This window comes from Brachyhypopomus gauderio, unplaced genomic scaffold, assembly GCF_052324685.1.
Source record: "Brachyhypopomus gauderio isolate BG-103 unplaced genomic scaffold, BGAUD_0.2 sc129, whole genome shotgun sequence".
Classification (NCBI taxonomy): domain Eukaryota; kingdom Metazoa; phylum Chordata; class Actinopteri; order Gymnotiformes; family Hypopomidae; genus Brachyhypopomus; species Brachyhypopomus gauderio.
The window spans coordinates 1-17,680 of NW_027506950.1; the positions used below are offsets into that span (position 1 = coordinate 1).

General features: G+C 44.6%; 1 protein-coding gene and 1 long non-coding RNA gene across 2 annotated transcripts; both read left to right on the forward strand.

The window, feature by feature from the left end:
- The first annotated feature begins 50 nt into the window (after nucleotides 1-50).
- On the forward strand, nucleotides 51-930 carry LOC143499006 (uncharacterized). The gene is made up of 3 exons (XR_013126035.1): nucleotides 51-116; nucleotides 521-570; nucleotides 818-930. It is a non-coding gene; the product is annotated as an uncharacterized LOC143499006 (long non-coding RNA).
- Nucleotides 931-1,664: 734 nt separating this feature from the next.
- On the forward strand, nucleotides 1,665-15,438 carry LOC143499005 (3',5'-cyclic-AMP phosphodiesterase 4C-like). Its single transcript, XM_076993945.1, has 9 exons — nucleotides 1,665-1,729; nucleotides 3,577-3,734; nucleotides 4,272-4,370; nucleotides 4,511-4,675; nucleotides 5,343-5,442; nucleotides 6,560-6,714; nucleotides 12,730-12,852; nucleotides 13,432-13,614; nucleotides 14,111-15,438. Exons 1-9 carry the CDS (start codon nucleotides 1,678-1,680, stop codon nucleotides 15,167-15,169), a joined length of 2,094 nt encoding a protein of 697 aa, XP_076850060.1. The 5' UTR covers nucleotides 1,665-1,677; the 3' UTR covers nucleotides 15,170-15,438.
- Nucleotides 15,439-17,680: the final 2,242 nt, after the last annotated feature.

A 17,680-nucleotide genomic window follows, 5' to 3' on the forward strand; every position in this document is an offset into this window, starting at 1 on the left:
CTGTCTCTCTCCCTACCTCTCTCTCTCTCTATTCTGTCTTCAAGGGTGCTGGCCAGCTTGCGCTCTGTCAGAAGTAATTTCACAATTCTGGCAAACCTCAACAGCTCCACTGTAAAGTTAGTGTACAGAGTTAGTGTAGTCCCTCTCGTCTCCTCCCCTCCCCCGATCTCCTCCCCCTCTCCATCTCTCCTCCTCCCCTCCCCCATCTCCTCCCCCCTCTCCCTCACCTCCTCCTCCCCTCCCCCCTCTCCTCCCCCCTCTCCCACCTCCCCTCCCCCCTCTCCCTCTCTCCTCCCCTCCCCCTCTCCCTCTCCCTCCCCCCCCCCTCCTCCCCTCTCCCTCTCTCCTCCCCTCCCCCATCTCCTCCCCCTCTCCCTCTCCTCTCCTCCCCTCCTCTCTCTCCTCCCCCTCTCCCTCTCTCCTCCCCTCCCACTCCTCTTCCACACCTCCACAGACGTCTTGGTAGAGCTGGCTCTGCTGTGCACATGTGATGTCTATATAGATCTTTGTTTCTCCACAGGAGATCACCACTGAATAATCAGTCTTCTGGCCTTAGGACTTCTCCTTCAGGTTAATCCTCTTTGACACCCACATGAGGATCTGCAAAGAAACTGCAAAGCATTCTGGACAACAGTGTCTACAGTTGTTTTAAGTGTGTGTGTGTGTGTGTGTGTGTGGTGTGTGTGGGGTGGTTGTGTATGTACATACATGTGTGTGTGTGTGTGTGTGTGGGGGGGGGGGGGGGGGGGGGGGGGGGGGGGGTTGGGTATGTACATACACGTGTGTGGGGGGGGTGTTGTGTGTGTTTGTGTTTTAGATCAAAAGTATCAGCAGCTGTCTGTGGAGACTTTAGCAGAGTTAGACTGGTGTTTGGACCAGCTGGAGACTATTCAGACACATCGCTCTGTTAGTGACATGGCATCTAGCAAGGTAATGTCCAAACACACACACACAAGAAGGTAACATCCAAACACACACACGCATGACGGTAACGTCCAAACACACACACACGCATGACGGTAACGTCCAAACACACACACACGCATGACGGTAACGTCCAAACACACACACGCATGACGGTAACGTCCAAACACACACACATGCATGACACTAACGTCCAAACACACACACACACACACACACACGACGGTAACGTCCAAAACACACACACACACACACGACGGTAACGTCCAAACACACACACATGACGGTGATGTCCAAACATACACATGCATGACGATAATGTCCAAACACACACGATGATAACGTCCAAACACACACATGCATGACGGTAATGTCCAAACACACACATGCATGACGGTAATGTCCAAAACACACACATGCTATGATGGTAATGTTCAAATACCCACATGCATGACGGTAATGTCCAAACACACACATGCATGACGGTAATGTTCAAATACACACATGCATGACGGTAATGTCCAAACACACACATGCATGATGGTAATGTTCAAATACACACAGGCATGACGGTAATGTCCAAACACACACATATGCATGATGGTAATGTCCAAAACACACACATGCATGAATGCACAGACATAATAAATTACATTATTATAAATTATCCTTACAGGTCTCCCTTTTCCTGTGTGTGTGTGTGTATTCTCAGTTTAAAAGAATGTTGAACAGGAGTTGTCTCACTTGTCAGAGATGAGTCGATCTGGCAACCAGGTGTCTGAATACATCTCTACCACATTTCTAGGTAGGTTTGTGTAGTTGTGCATGTGCACACGTGTGTGTTTGTGTTTCTGTGTCTATATGTGTGTGTTTATGTATCTGTCCAACTATTGTTGTCATGGTGACCGGCGTCGACCAGAAGAGGGATGGGTTCCCTCAAGGTTTCTTCCTCATACTCTTAGGGAGGTTTTTCCGTGTCACTGTCGCCCTTGGCTTGCTCACTGGGGGCTTGGACTCAGACACTTGTAAAGTTGCTTTGTGACAACAACTGTTGGTAAAAAGCACTATATAAATAAAATTTGACAGATTGATTGTTTGTATGTGTGTCTGTGTACATGTGAGTGTGTGTGTGTGTGTGTGTTGTGTGTGTGTGTGTGTGTGTAGGTGAGTAATTATTTTACTTTTACCAGCAGCTATGTGCTACCAGTGATGGCTAAGTTACCTTGAAAAAGTAATCCGATTACTGATTACTCCTTTTAAAAGTAACTTAGTTACGTTACTGATTACTTGATTTTAAAAGTAACTACGTTAATTACAAGTTACTTTAATAGTTACATTCAGCAGCAAAATAAATTTTTCCAATACTCACTTTATTGGAAGTGCATTTTTAAACAGTAACAATGTATTGAAGCAGGTTCGGTAAACCGAGGCAGAAGAAACTGCTTAATCCAAAAATCCTGTAGTCGCTACAGTATCTCCTGACATTACGTTTGTGTAGCTGCGCGGTATTATTTGTAAATTTATTTGTAAACGTAATACAAGCGTTCAGTCAGACAGCTTGTGAAACAAAATACCATTACAATTTCAAGCATTTTAAGTAGGCGACGTTAGTCAAAATTCCAGCACTTTTCAAACGTTGGAACACAGTGCAACATTAAAATTCATCAGGTAAATGTTCCTTCCCCTGTTTTTGAGTGGTGTTTCTTTACACTACCACATATCGTTACGGGAGGACACAGCAAAGAATGACTTGTAAAACGTGCTCGCGCTCTCACAGGGTCGCGCGCAGCGTGCGGAGTCGAGCGCTACGGTCAGACGCAAAAGTAGAACTGAGCCAAGAAGAAAGCAAAAATATATATTTTTACTAGGGAAAATAAAAATAGTAACGCACAGTTATTTGGATAAGTAACTTTAATCTGATTACGGGACTGGAAATAGTAGCGCGTTATATTACTCGTTACCGAAAAAAGTGGTAAGATTAGAGTAACGCGTTACTAAGTAACGCGTTACTGACATCACTGTGTGCTACAGATCTGTCCTCATTCACCACTGATGCCTTCTTACCTCATCCAAAATGGAGGAAAAGCTAGGTTTAGGATTAGGGTTTGGTTTAGGTTTAGGGTTAGTAAAAAGTAAAAATACAGGAAATGGTGTTCATTGAAAAAAAACGGTGATGTAAGGCACTTTGTTGAGAAACCACATTACAAACAGGGTTAGGGTTAGGGGTTAGGTTTAGGGCTAGGGTTAGGTATCTGTAAGACCAGATTAAAGACCTCAACGACAGTGAATCAGGCTAAAAGAGAATAACACAGCATCAAAAAGGTCATCAAATGTAGTAACCCATAGTAACCCACTAGGGGCCTGTTAAAATATGCTACGGAATAAAACAGAAGCTTCCTCAACACAACCACTACTTGTACATTGTGTATTTTTTTTTACACTAAACACAGTCACTGTGTATAAACACTACACACCATCACTGTATTTAAACACTACACACAATAGAATAGAAATTTAGAAATGGCTGAAATTAATAACAATACTGCGTCAATAAAAGAAGAATGTGAGGCTTATCTCTGTGTGTGTGTGTGTGTGTGTGTGTGTGTGTGTGTGTGTGTGTGTGTGTGTGTGTGTGTTTGGCCCTGGTGTCAGACCAACAGAATGAAGTGGATATTCCATCTCCCACTGTAAAGGACAAACCCATGTGCCACATCAGTGGCGTGAGGAAGTTGTCACGCACACACAGTCTGGGCAGCAGACCACTGCCACGCTTCGGGGTTACGACTGAACACGAACACGCATTGGCAGAGGTGACACACACACACACACACACACACACACACACACACACACACACACACACACACACACACACACCCAGTCTGGGCAGCAGACCACTGCCACGCTTCGGGGTTACGACTGAACACGAACACGCATTGGCAGAGGTGACACACACACACACACACACACACACACACACACACACACACACACACACACACACACACACACACACACACACACACAGTCCTGTTATTGTCTTTCTAGGGCCCTGTATTGACATAATAATTAATGTAGCTATCCCTAACCCTAGTTAATGATCCCTAAGCTTAACTTTCCAAAACCAACAATGAATTGTTCTGTTCATTTTTCTTTTTGAACCATTTTTGTGTAAAAAGTAAATAAAAAATGAATTGGCAAGTAAAAAAATGTCTGCTGTTCAGTCTGTCTCTGTCCCCATCTGTCTTCCCCCTGTCTGTCTATCTCTCTCCTGTCTCCCTGCTCCTTCCTTGTCTGTCTCTCTCTCCCTCTGATTGGCTGTCTATCTCTCCCCTGTCTGTCTGTAGGTGATGGAGGATTTGGATAAGTGGAACTTTAATATATTCCGTGTGGCTGATCTGTCCAGTAATCAGCCTCTCAGCTGCATCATCTACTCCATATTCCAGGTGCGTGTGGGTTCTTCTTTGCTGGTCATTTTGACTTTCCTGATCAATAATGTGTGTGTGTGTGTTCTTTGTTGGTTCTTTTTTGCTGGTCATTTGGACTTTCCTGATCAATAATGTGTGTGTGTGTGTGTGTGTGATAGGAGAGAGATCTTCTGAAGACATTCCGTATCCCTGTCGATACATTTGTGTCCTACATAATGACACTGGAAGATCATTACCATAGCAACGTAGCCTACCACAACAGTCTCCATGCTGCCGATGTTACCCAGAGCATCCATGTGTTGCTCTCCACGCCTGCACTTGATGTGAGTGTGTGTGTATGTGTGTGTGTGTATGTGTATGCGTGAGAGAGAGAGAGAGAGAGTGTGTGTATGTGTATGCGTATGCGTGAGAGAGAGTGTGTGTGTGTGTGTGTATGCGTGAGAGAGAGTGTGTGTGTGTGTGTGTGTGTGTGTGTGAGAGAGAGAGAGTGTGTGTGTGTGTGTGTGTGTGTGTGTGTGTTGTGCATGTGTGTGAGTGAAAGTGTGTAAGTATGTGTGCATGAGAGAGTGTGTGTGTCTGTCTCATTTCAATTCAGTTCAATTCAATTCAATGGTGATTTTTTTTCAATGGTCTCATTTCAATGTCTTTTTATTGTTCTCTCTGTCTTTATTGGTCTGATTACACACTATTCTTTCTGTATTTGTCTGATTTTGCTGTCCGTCTGTCTATTTGTTTGATTTCACTCTCTACTGTATCTCTGTATTTTTCTGATTTTACACTATTCATTGCTCTTTATGTGTTTGTCTGATTTCATTCTCTCTATTGTTCTCTCTGTCTGTATTAGGCTGTTTTTACAGATCTGGAGGTATTTAATGTTCTGTCTGTCTGTATTAGGCTGTTTTTACAGATCTGGAGGTCTTCAATGTTCTCTCTGTATTAGGCTATTTTTACAGATTTGGAGGTCTTTAATGTTCTCTCTGTCTGTATTAGGCTGTTTTTACAGATCTGGAGGTCTTGGCTGCTCTGTTTGCTGCTGCCATTCATGATGTGGACCATCCAGGAGTCTCCAATCAGTTCCTCATCAACACCAGTAAGGCTAGTTCCATTTCAACACCAGTAAGGCTAGTTCCATGCGAACACCAGTAAGGCTAGTTGCTCATTAACACCAGTAAGGCTAGTTGCTCATCAACACCAGTAAGGCTAGTTCCATGTCAACACCATTAAGGCTAGTTCATCATCAATACCAGTAAGGCTAGTTCCATGTCAACACCAGTAAGGCTAGTTCATCATCAACACCAGTAAGGCTAGTTCATCATCAACACCAGTAAGGCTAGTTCATCATCAATACCAGTAAGGCTAGTTCCATGTCAACACCAGTAAGGCTAGTTCATCATCAACACCAGTAAGGCTAGTTCATCATCAATACCAGTAAGGCTAGTTCCATGTCAACACCAGTAAGGCTAGTTCATCATCAACACCAGTAAGGCTAGTTCATCATCAACACCAGTAAGGCTAGTACATCATCAACACCAGTAAGGCTAGCTCATCATCAACACCAGTAAGGCTAGTTCATCATCAACACCAGTAAGGCTAGTTCATCATCAACACCAGTAAGGCTAGTACATGTTCAACACCAGTAAGGCTAGTTCCTCATCAACACCAGTAAGGCTAGTTCCTCATCAACACCAGTAAGGCTAGTTCATCATCAACACCAGTAAGGCTAGTTCATCATCAACACTAGTAAAGTCAGTTTTGCCTTGTCACCACTATGGCCACTAAGACAGGTTTATCACCAGTAAGGTTAGTTTCTCATAGTTTCTTGTCATGCCCAGAAATGCAAGTTTCCCATTGTCACCAGCAAGGCCTGTCATTTAAACACCAGTGAGGTCACTACCATTAAAGCCTTGTAACATTATTATGTCAGGTTTATTGATACTAGGACATGTTGTGGATAAGTGTCCTTCTGCTTCTGCTTCTGAACAGTTCTGATGTTTCAGAAACTTATGACTGGCTTTTTCTTGTTTTTTTCTATGTGAATAATGGTCATTCTCACCTGGAGTTTGATTAGATCTTTAGAGCTTGACCAATGTCACTAAATCCTCTGCAACTTGAATCCTATTGATTTTGATATTTGATCCCACTCTCTCTCTCTCTCTCTCTCTCTCTGTTAATTCCTGTTTCTATCTTCCTCTGTCCCACCACTCCAGACTCCGAGTTGGCTCTGATGTACAATGATGAATCTGTGTTAGAGAATCACCACCTGGCTGTGGGGTTTAAGCTGCTCCACCATGACAGCTGTGACATCTTCCAGAATCTCACCAAGAGACAGAGACAGAGTCTGCGCAAGCTCGTCATCGACATGGTACACACACACTGGGGTATAGCACCATCCAAAACAATAGTACATGCTCATTTATATGAATATTTATTTTGTATATTTTTAAAATAATGTTTATTTAAGAAAACGAAGAACATATTAGAAATAGCTCATGTTGCTCATACCTGGGGTGGGGGTGTTGGAGCTCCACTTACTTGTGTTGATGTGACAGTAAGAAGGTGGAAGAGAGACAGGAGAAGGGTGGAGGAGAGACAGTAGGGTGGAGGAGAGACAGGAGAAGGGTCTTCCTGTCAGTGGTGGAGATGCTGCTGCCCCAGCAGACCACTCCATAAAATATGGCTGATGCCTCCACAGCATCAAAGAAGGACCTCAGGAGTGTGTGCTCCACTCCAAAGGACCTGAGTCTCCTTAGGAGATACAGTCTGCTCCGACCCTTCCTGTAGAGAGCAGCTGTGTTGTCAGTCCAGTCCAGCTTGTTGTTAAGGTGGACACCAAGGTATTTGTAGGACCTCACCATCTCAATGTCTGTGCCCTGGATGTTTACAGGCACAGGATGAGAGTGTTTAGTCCTGCAGAAATCCACCACCAGTTCTTTAGTTTTGCCTGCATTGATCTGCAGGCAGGTCTTCTGGCACCATGTGACAGTCCTGCGTCAGTCCTCTGTACTCCCCATCATCTCCATCACTGATGAGGCCAACGATAGCAGAGTCGTCAGAGAACTTCTGCAGGTGGCAGCTGGCAGAACTGTACTGTAAATCTGCAGTGTAGAGGGTGAACAAGAAGGGAGCAAGAACTGTTCCCTGTGGAGCCCCCGTGCTGCAGACAACAGTGTCACACTGACAGCCCTTTGTCCTCACGTACTGCGGTCGGTTAGTGAGGTAGTCCAGAATCCATGTGGTGAAGTGGTGGTCCAGTCCAGTGGGCCCCAGCTTGTCCTTCAGGAGCATGGGTTGGATGGTATTGAAAGCACTGGAGAAATCAAAGAACATGATTCTCACAGTGCTCCCAGTGGTCTCCAGGTGGGACAGAGATCTGTTTAGCAGGTGAATGATGGCATCCTCCACCCCGATGCCAGGTTGATAGGCAAACTGGAGTGGGTCCATTGATGAACTCACAAGTAGGCGGAGGTGGACAAGGAGTAGTCTCTCCAGGGTCTTCATCAGGTGAGATGTTAGTGCTACTGGCTTGTAGCTGTTGAGGTCTTTGGGGTGTGGGGTCCGGGTCTTTGGCACCGGTACCACGCAGGATGTTTTCCACAGCTGTGGGACTCTCCCTAACCTCAGGCTGAGATAAAAAAGGTACTGGGTTACTCCACACCGCTCATCGGCACAGGTCTTCAGGAGCCTTGAGTTGATGCCACCTGGACCTGCAGCTTTCCTGACCTTTATCGTCATCAGTGCACTTCTCACCTGGGATGTTGTCAGTGTCAGACTGGAGTGGGGCAGGAGAATGATCAAACCTATTGAAGAAGAGATTGAGATCATTCACCCACTTCTGGTCCCCCACTGTGAGTCAGACTTTTTGTGACCTGAAGTAGTGTTGAGACTATTCCTAACGTTGTTCTGCTGCAGTTGGTCCTCCATCTTCCTTCTGTAGATGGTTTTACCATCTCTGATCTTCCTCCTCAGCTCCTTCTGCACAGATTTCATCGCCTCCTTGTCACCTAATCTAAAAACCCTCTTCTTCTCCTTCAGTAGAGCCTTTATATCAGGGTTAATCCAGGGTTTGTTGTTGGAGAAACACAGCACAGTCCTGGTGGGTACAGTTTTTTCCACATAGTCCGTTATGCAGTGTGTAAGGCCCTCAATGTCGTCCCCGTGAGGATCACACAGTTCCTCCCACAGTGTTGTGGTAAAACAGTCCTTCAGAGCCTCTTCAGCCTCTGTAGTCCATTTCTTCACTGTGCGAGTGACAGCTGGCTCTCTGTGTACGAGGGGTTTGTACACAGGCAGGAGATGAACCAGGTTGTGATCTGATCTTCCCAGGGGAGGGAGGGGTGAAGAGTCATATGCCACCCCTGTACTGGCATAGAACAGGTCGAGTGTTTTAATGTCTCTGGTGTGGCAGGTGACGTACTGGGTGAAGGAAGAGCTAGGTGCCAACATCTAATGTTGTTTTATTCAGAATAGAACACAAATCACAGATCAAAAGTTTAAACTGAGAGAATGTATCATTTTAAGGGAAAAATATGTTTCAAAATGTCATGGTGTCAACAAATCCCAAAAAAGTTGGGGCAATACCATTTTTACCACTGTGTGGCATCCCCCTTTCTTCTTACAACACTCAACAGACGTCTGGGGACAGAGGAGACCAGTTTCTCAAGTTTAGAAATAGGAATGCTCTCCCATTCATGCTGGAGGCATCTACATCAGATCCACGCAAGATGTTCAAAATCTTCTCTTCTCTCCTCACACCCTCCCCCCTCCAACTCCTACTTCTCTTACTGCAGATGATTTTGTCACCTTCTTTGAAGAGAAGGTCAATACGATTCGCAGCACCTTTTCCCTAGTCCGTGTGCCCACTGTGTCCCCTCCTACTCCTCCCTTTTCTCTAACCTCCTTCTCTCCTCTCTCAGCTGAGATAGTGCTTCAGCTGCTGACATCCAGCAGTCCCACCACATGCCCTCTGGACCCCATTCCATCCACACTCCTCCAGACAATCTCCCACGAACTCCTCCCTTTCATCTCGACCATCATCAACAACTCCTTATCTTCAGGAATTGTGCCATCATCATTCAAGGCGGCTAGGGTGGTTCCAATCCTAAAGAAACCCAACCTTGACACCACCAACATCAGCAACTACAGACCGCAACTATCTCTCCTCTCATTCCTCTCTAAGATCCTTGAACGGGCTGTACACAACCAGCTATACTCTTTTCTCTCACAGAACCAGCTTCAGGACCCCAACCAATCTGGCTTCAAGCCGGCACATTCTACGGAAACTGCATTCATTCCAGTAACTGAGAAACTCCATGCGGCTAGAGCAACTGGACTATCATCAGTTCTGATTCTGCTTGACCTTTCGGCGGCCTTTGACACAGTCAATCACAAGATCCTCCTGTCCATCCTTTCAGGCCTTGGTATCACTGGGAATGCATGGACGTGGTTTGCATCCTACCTGGAGGGACGTTCCTACCAAGTAACATGGGGAGGATCAACATCCACGCCATGCAAACTCTCCACCGGTGGTCCACAAGGCTCAGTGCTGGGTCCACTTCTTTTTTCTCTTTATACCCGCTCACTGGGTGAGACAATTTCTGCACATGGCTTCTCTTATCACTGTTATGCGGATGACACCCAGCTCTTCTTTTCCTTCCCACCCTCTGACGCACAGGTTTCAGCTCGAATCTCTGCATGTCTAAAAGACATTGCCTCTTGGATGGCAGCTCACCACCTAAAGCTTAACCCAAGCAAGACGGAGATACTGTACATCCCTGGAAGAGCCAGTCCTCATCGTGATCTTTCTATCTCATTCGAGAACACTGTGATCACTCCATCCATGGAAGCGCGTAGCCTTGGTGTAGTTGACGACACTCAACTCTTCTTCACGGCCCACGTTGCTAACACAACACGATCATGCAGATTTGCCCTTCACAACATTCAGAACACGTGTGTAGAAGTATAGGAACATGTGTAGAAGTATATGAACATGTGTGTAGAAGTATAGGAACACGTGTGTAGAAGTATAGGAACATGTGTAGAAGTATAGGAACATGTGTAGAAGTATATGGACATGTGTGTAGAAGTATAGGAACACGTGCAGAAGTATAAGAATATGTCTGTAGAAGTATAGGAACACGTTTAGAAGTATAGGAACGTGTGTAGAAGTATAGGAACATGTGTGTAGAAGTATAGGAACACATGTTTAGAAGTATAGGAACGTGTGTAGAAGTATAGGAACACGTGTAGAAGTATAGAAACACGTGTAGAAGTATAGGAACACGTGTGTAGAAGTATAGGAACGTGTGTGTAGAAGTATAGGAACACGTGTGTAGAAGTATAGGAACACACGTGTAGAAGTATAGGAACGTGTGTAGAAGTATAGGAACACACGTGTAGAAGTATAGAAACACGTGTAGAAGTATAGGAACATGTGTAGAAGTATAGGAACATGTGTAGAAGTATAGAAACACGTGTAGAAGTATAGGAACACGTGTGTAGAAGTATAGGAACGTGTGTAGAAGTATAGGAACACGTGTAGAAGTATAGGAACACGTGTAGAAGTATAGGAACGTGTGTAGAAGTATAGGAACATGTGTGTAGAAGTATAGGAACGTGTGTAGAAGTATAGGAACGTGTGTAGAAGTATAGGAACACATGTGTAGAAGTATAGGAACACATGTTTAGAAGTATAGGAACGTGTGTAGAAGTATAGGAACATGTGTGTAGAAGTATAGGAACACGTGTAGAAGTATAGGAATGTGTGTAGAAGTATAGGAACACGTGTGTAGAAGTATAGAAACACGTGTAGAAGTATAGGAACGTGTGTGTAGAAGTATAGGAACACGTGTAGAAGTATAGGAACACGTGTGTAGAAGTATAGGAACACGTGTGTAGAAGTATAGGAATATGTCTGTAGAAGTATAGGAACATGTGTATAGAAGTATAGGAACACGTGTGTAGAAGTATAGGAACGTGTGTAGAAGTATAGGAACGTGTGTACAAGTATAAGAATGTGTGTAGAAGTATAGAAACACGTGTAGAAGTATAGGAACATGTGTGTATAAGTATAGGAACGTGTGTAGAAGTATAGGAACGTGTGTAGAAGTATAGAAACACGTGTAGAAGTATAGGAACACGTGTGTAGAAGTATAGGAACGTGTGTAGAAGTATAGGAATGTGTGTAGAAGTATAGAAACACGTGTAGAAGTATAGGAACATGTGTGTAGAAGTATAGGAATATGTCTGTAGAAGTATAGGAACATGTGTATAGAAGTATAGGAACACGTGTGTAGAAGTATAGGAACGTGTGTAGAAGTATAGGAACGTGTGTAGAAGTATAGGAACACGTGTAGAAGTATAGGAACACGTGTAGAAGTATAGGAACATGTGTGTAGAAGTATAGGAACGTGTGTAGAAGTATAGAAACACGTGTAGAAGTATAGGAACATGTGTGTAGAAGTATAGGAATATGTGTGTAGAAGTATAGGAACACGTGTGTAGAAGTATAGGAACACGTGTAGAAGTATAGAAACACGTGTAGAAGTATAGGAACACGTGTGTAGAAGTATAGGAACACGTGTAGAAGTATAGGAACACGTGTGTAGAAGTATAGGAACACGTGTAGAAGTATAGGAACACGTGTGTAGAAGTATAGGAACACGTGTAGAAGTATAGGAACATGTGTAGAAGTATAGGAACACGTGTGTAGAAGTATAGGAACACGTGTGTAGAAGTATAGGAACATGTGTAGAAGTATAGGAACATGTGTAGAAGTATAGGAACACGTGTGTAGAAGTATAGGAACACGTGTGTAGAAGTATAGGAACATGTGTAGAAGTATAGGAACATGTGTAGAAGTATAGGAACACGTGTGTAGAAGTATAGAAACACGTGTAGAAGTATAGGAACGTGTGTAGAAGTATAGGAACACGTGTAGAAGTATAGGAACGTGTGTAGAAGTATAGAAACACGTGTAGAAGTATATGAATATGTGTGTAGAAGTATAGGAACACGTGTGTAGAAGTATAGGAACACGTGTAGAAGTATAGGAACACGTGTGTAGAAGTATAGAAACACGTGTAGAAGTATAGGAACACGTGTAGAAGTATAGGAACACGTGTGTAGAAGTATAGGAACACGTGTGTAGAAGTATAGAAACACGTGTAGAAGTATAGGAACGTGTGTAGATGTATAGGAACACGTGTGTAGAAGTATATGAATATGTGTGTAGAAGTATAGGAAGATGTGTAGATGTATAGGAACACGCTTGTAGAAGTAGAACTGATAGAAACTGATATGTCTCTGTGTATATATTCACATGTATGTTCATATTTGTTTATCTATGTGTGTTCATATGTCTTTATATATGTGTATGTAGGTGTTGGCCACAGATATGTCAAAGCACATGACACTTCTGGCGGATCTGAAGACGATGGTGGAGACGAAGAAAGTGACAAGCTCAGGTGTTTTGCTGTTGGATCACTATACTGAACGCATACAGGTATGTGAGAGTTCTGAGTGTGTATGTAGAGTATTGGATAACTATACTGAACTGATTCAGGTATGTGAGAGTTCTGAGTGTGTATGTAGAGTATTGGATAACTATACTGAACTGATTCAGGTATGTGAGAGTTCTGAGTGTGTATGTAGAGTATTGGATACCTATACTGAACTGATTCAGGTATGTGAGAGTTCTGAGTGTGTATGTAGAGTATTGGATAACTATACTGAACTGATTCAGGTATGTGAGAGTTCTGAGTGTGTATGTAGAGTATTGGATAACTATACTGAACTGATTCAGGTATGTGAGAGTTCTGAGTGTGTATGTAGAGTATTGGATAACTATACTGAACTGATTCAGGTATGTGAGAGTTCTGAGTGTGTATGTAGAGTATTGGATAACTATACTGAACTAATTCAGGTATGTGAGAGTTCTGAGTGTGTATGTAGAGTATTGGATAACTATACTGAACTGATTCAGGTATGTGAGAGTTCTGAGTGATGTGTATTTGTGTGTGTGTGTGTGTGTGTGTGTGTGTGTGTGTGTGTGTGTGTGTGTGTGTGTGTGTGTGTTTCCCAGGTCCTTAGGAACATGATGCACTGTGCTGATCTAAGTAACCCCACCAAACCCTTGGAGCTGTACAGACAGTGGACACAGAGGATAATGGAGGAGTTCTTCAGACAGGGAGACAGAGAGAGAGAGACAGGCATGGAAATCAGTGCCATGTGTGACAGACACACAGCCTCTGTGGAGAAGAGTCAGGTACACACACACACACACACACACACACACACACACACACACACACACACACACACACACATTCTCACACACATACATATACACACATTCTCACACACACACACACACACACACACACACACACACACACACATTCTCACACACACACACACACACACACACACACACACACACACACACACACACACACACACACACACACACACACACAGCCTCTGTGGAGAAGAGTCAGGTACACACACACACATTCTCACACATGGACTACAGAATCCAGCTTGTATATTATGATCACCGTTACCATCATGTTTAGTCTAGATCCTCCATGTATGGGGCTAATTCCTGCCCTGTGGTTAGGGTTAGTACATTAGGGTAGAGTTCGTTTTGTGCTTGCAGCGACAAAAGATGCAACTAAACCTTGTGTGTGTGTGTGTGTGTGTGTGTGTGTGTGTGTGTGTGTGTGTGTGTGTGTGTGTGTGTGTGTGTGTGTGTGTTTTAGGTGGGATTTATAGATTATATAGTGCATCCCTTGTGGGAGACCTGGGGTGATCTGGTCCATCCCGACGCTCAAGATATTCTGGACACACTGGAGGAGAACAGAGACTGGTACCAGAATACTGTACCACAGAGCCCTTCTCCACCTCCAGACGCGGACAGAGGCCTGACAGATCGCTTCCAGTTTCCCATCTTCCTGGATGATGATGCACACAACCACAACGACACACACAATTACACACACACAACACAACCACAGGTGGAGTTAATTAGTGCTGATCAGCCTGAAAAAGAGGGAGAAGAGGGGAGAGGAGATGGAGAAGAGGAGAAAAGAAAGGCAGAGGATGAAGAAATCAGACAGAGAGAAGGAGAAATTAAAGAAAACAAAGACAGAGAATATAAGGAACAGAAGAATATAGATGAAAGAGAGACAGAAGAGAAAGAGGGAACAGATGAAGATGAACAAGAATTTATGAATGAGGGAGGAAAGAAAGAGGAAGAAGAGAGAGAGGGAGAGGAAGAGGAGGAAGAGAGAGAGGGAGAGAAAGAGGAGGAGGTGGGAGAGGAAGAGGAGAGAGAGGGAGAGAAAGAGGAGAGAGAGGTAGAGGAAGGGAAGGAAGAGAGAGAGAAGGAGGAGGAGAGAGAGGTAGAGGAAGAGGAGGAGAGAGAGTTAGAGGAAGAGGAGGAAGAGAAAGAGGGAGAGAAAAAGAAGAGAGAGGAAGAGGAGGAGGAGAGAGAGGTAGAGGAAAAGGAGGAGGAGAGAGAGGTAGAGGAAGAGGAGGAAGAGAGAGAGGGAGAGAAACAGGAGAGAGAGGAAGGGGAGGAGGAGAGAGAGGTAGAGGATGAGAAGGAGGAGAGAGATGAAGAGGAGGAGGAGAGAGGAGTAGAGGAAGAGGATGAGGAGAGAGAGGGGGAGGAAGAGGAGGAGGAGAGAGGAGTAGAGGAAGAGGATGAGGAGAGAGAGGGGGAAGAAGAGGAGGAGAGAGGAGTAGAGGATGAGGAGAGAGAGGGAGAGGAGGAGGAGGAGGAGGAGAGAGTGGGAGAGGAAGAGGATGAGGATTAAGGCCCTGAAGCAGCTGAAACAAAAAGGCAAGATAAATACAGGAGAAAAACAAAACAGCAGAAGAGAATTTTTCACCCAATGAAGTTAAGGACAGTGAGTCAATTTACACTGTACAGGACAACTCACTCTACTGCACCACATACTGGATCAGTGCTGAAGTTTGGTGAGCAATATGGTCCTGCCCCCTTAGAATTGATACCCCTCCTACCCTACCCACCAGAGCAGGGGTACTCAAATAGAAATGATGACGGGCCACATTTATTCAATCACTGAAGGGGCCGGTTACGGGGGACGGGGGGGGGGGGGGGGGGTCGAACGCATTTGGGCGTCTGCTACCTGTTTCCCCGGCATCGTCTTGAGATCGCGGTGCGCGATTTCAAAATAAGAGCGTATAGCGCGATTGAAAAAAAAGATTCCAAAAAAAAAAACACTTTTCAAAACAGCTCGCGGGCCAGAAATAGATAGCGGGCCGCTATTTGAGTATGGGGGCACTAGAGCAATGGAGAAGATCCAGACAGACAAGACAAAGAGATACTATCTAGGGAGAAGGCTGTATCTAGGGTTCAGACTGTATCCAGGGAGTATGCTGTGTCTAGGGTACAGACTGTATCCAGGGAGTAGGCTGTATCTAGGGTTCAGACTGTATCCAGGGAGTATGCTGTATCTAGGGTACAGACTGTATACAGGGAGTAGGCTGTATCTAGGGTTCAGACTGTATCCAGGGAGTATGCTGTATCTAGGGTACAGACTGTATCCAGGGAGTAGGCTGTATCTAGGGTACAGACTGAATCTAGGGAGTATGCTGTATCTAGGGTACATACTGTATCTATGGTACAGACTGAATCTAGGGAGTATGCTGTATCTAGGGTACAGACTGTATCCAGGGAGTAGGCTGTATCTAGGGTTCAGACTGTATCCAGGGAGTATGCTGTATCTAGGGTACAGACTGTATCCAGGGAGTAGGCTGTATCTAGGGTACAGACTGAATCTAGGGAGTATGCTGTATCTAGGGTACATACTGTATCTATGGTACAGATTGAATCTAGGGAGTATGCTGTATCTAGGGTACAGACTGTATCTAGAGAGTAGGCTGTATCTAGGGTACAGACTGAATCTAGGGAGTATGCTGTATCTAGGGTACAGACTGTATCTAGGGAGTAGGCTTTATCTAGGATACAGACTGTATCTAGGGAGTAGGCTGTATCTACGGTCAGACTGTATCTAGGGTACAGACTGTATCTAGGGAGTAGGCTGTATCTAGGGTACATACTGTATCTATGGTACAGACTGAATCTAGGGAGTATGCTGTATCTAGGGTACAGACTGTATCTAGAGAGTAGGCTGTATCTAGGGTACAGACTGTATCTAGGGAGTATGCTGTATCTAGGGTACAGACTGTATCTAGGGAGTAGGCTGTATCTATGGTCAGACTGTATCTAGGGTACAGACTGTATCTAGGGAGTAGGCTGTATCTACAGTCAGACTGTATCTAGGGTACAGACTGTATCTAGGGAGTAGGCTGTATCTAGGGTACAGACTGTATCTAGGGAGTAGGCTGTATCTACGGTCAGACTGTATCTAGGGTACAGACTGTATCTAGGGAGTAGGCTGTATCTAGGGTACATACTGTATCTATGGTACAGACTGAATCTAGAGAGTATGCTGTATCTAGGGTACAGACTGTATCTAGGGAGTAGGCTGTATCTACAGTCAGACTGTATCTAGGGTACAGACTGTATCTAGGGAGTATGCTGTATCTAGGGTACAGACTGTATCTAGGGAGTAGGCTGTATCTACGGTCAGACTGTATCTAGGGTACAGACTGTATCTAGGGCTGCTGGGTTCATGTGTATATGAAGTGTGTATGACAATGCTGCTGTCTTCTAGGAGCGACAAACAGACAGGAGGGAGAAGAAAAGGGCAAATACCATCATTTGTAAATCTATCACTGCCAACATTGTGTTCCAGCCTACAGAGGGGGTATTACACCACAGGGTTAGGGTTAAGGGTTAGGGTTAGGGTAGGGTCAGCGTTAGGGTTATGGGGTGGGGTAGGGTTCGGATCAGGGTTATGGGGTGGGGTTTTGTAGCACTTTGAACTTTTAAAGGAGGCAAACCATCTCCAGCAAGAGCGCAAAAGGACTAGTTTGGCCATCAAATGGTGCTGTGTCAGTGGGCTGGACTGAAATGCAAGTGTGAATGGTGTATAGGAGTGTGTGTGTGTGTGTGTGTGTGTGTGTGTGTGTGTGTGTGTGTGAGAGAGAGAGAGAGAGAGTGGTATACAGGAGTGTGAATGTGAATGGTGTACACAGGAGTGTGTGTGTGTGTGTATGTGTGTGTGTGTATGCGTGTGTGTTTATGCTTACTGTTGGATATGTATAATGATCTAACCTACACTGTGCTCAGAAACCCTTTTCCTTCCATTTTTGTCGGATAGGAAAATGTTGGAGCTAAATGTGGAGAAATGGACCTTTGACCTGGAATGTTGGACACTGCATGAATCTGTAGCATT

Bases quoted from the DNA above. Each gene is read 5' to 3' on its own strand.
- LOC143499005 (XM_076993945.1), top strand. From the start codon at position 1,678: ATGAGTCGATCTGGCAACCAGGTGTCTGAATACATCTCTACCACATTT. The intron at 4,676-5,342 runs GTGAGTGTGTGT...TGTCTGTATTAG, and splicing joins TCTCCACGCCTGCACTTGAT to GCTGTTTTTACAGATCTGGA. The intron at 6,715-12,729 runs GTACACACACAC...ATGTGTATGTAG, and splicing joins GCAAGCTCGTCATCGACATG to GTGTTGGCCACAGATATGTC.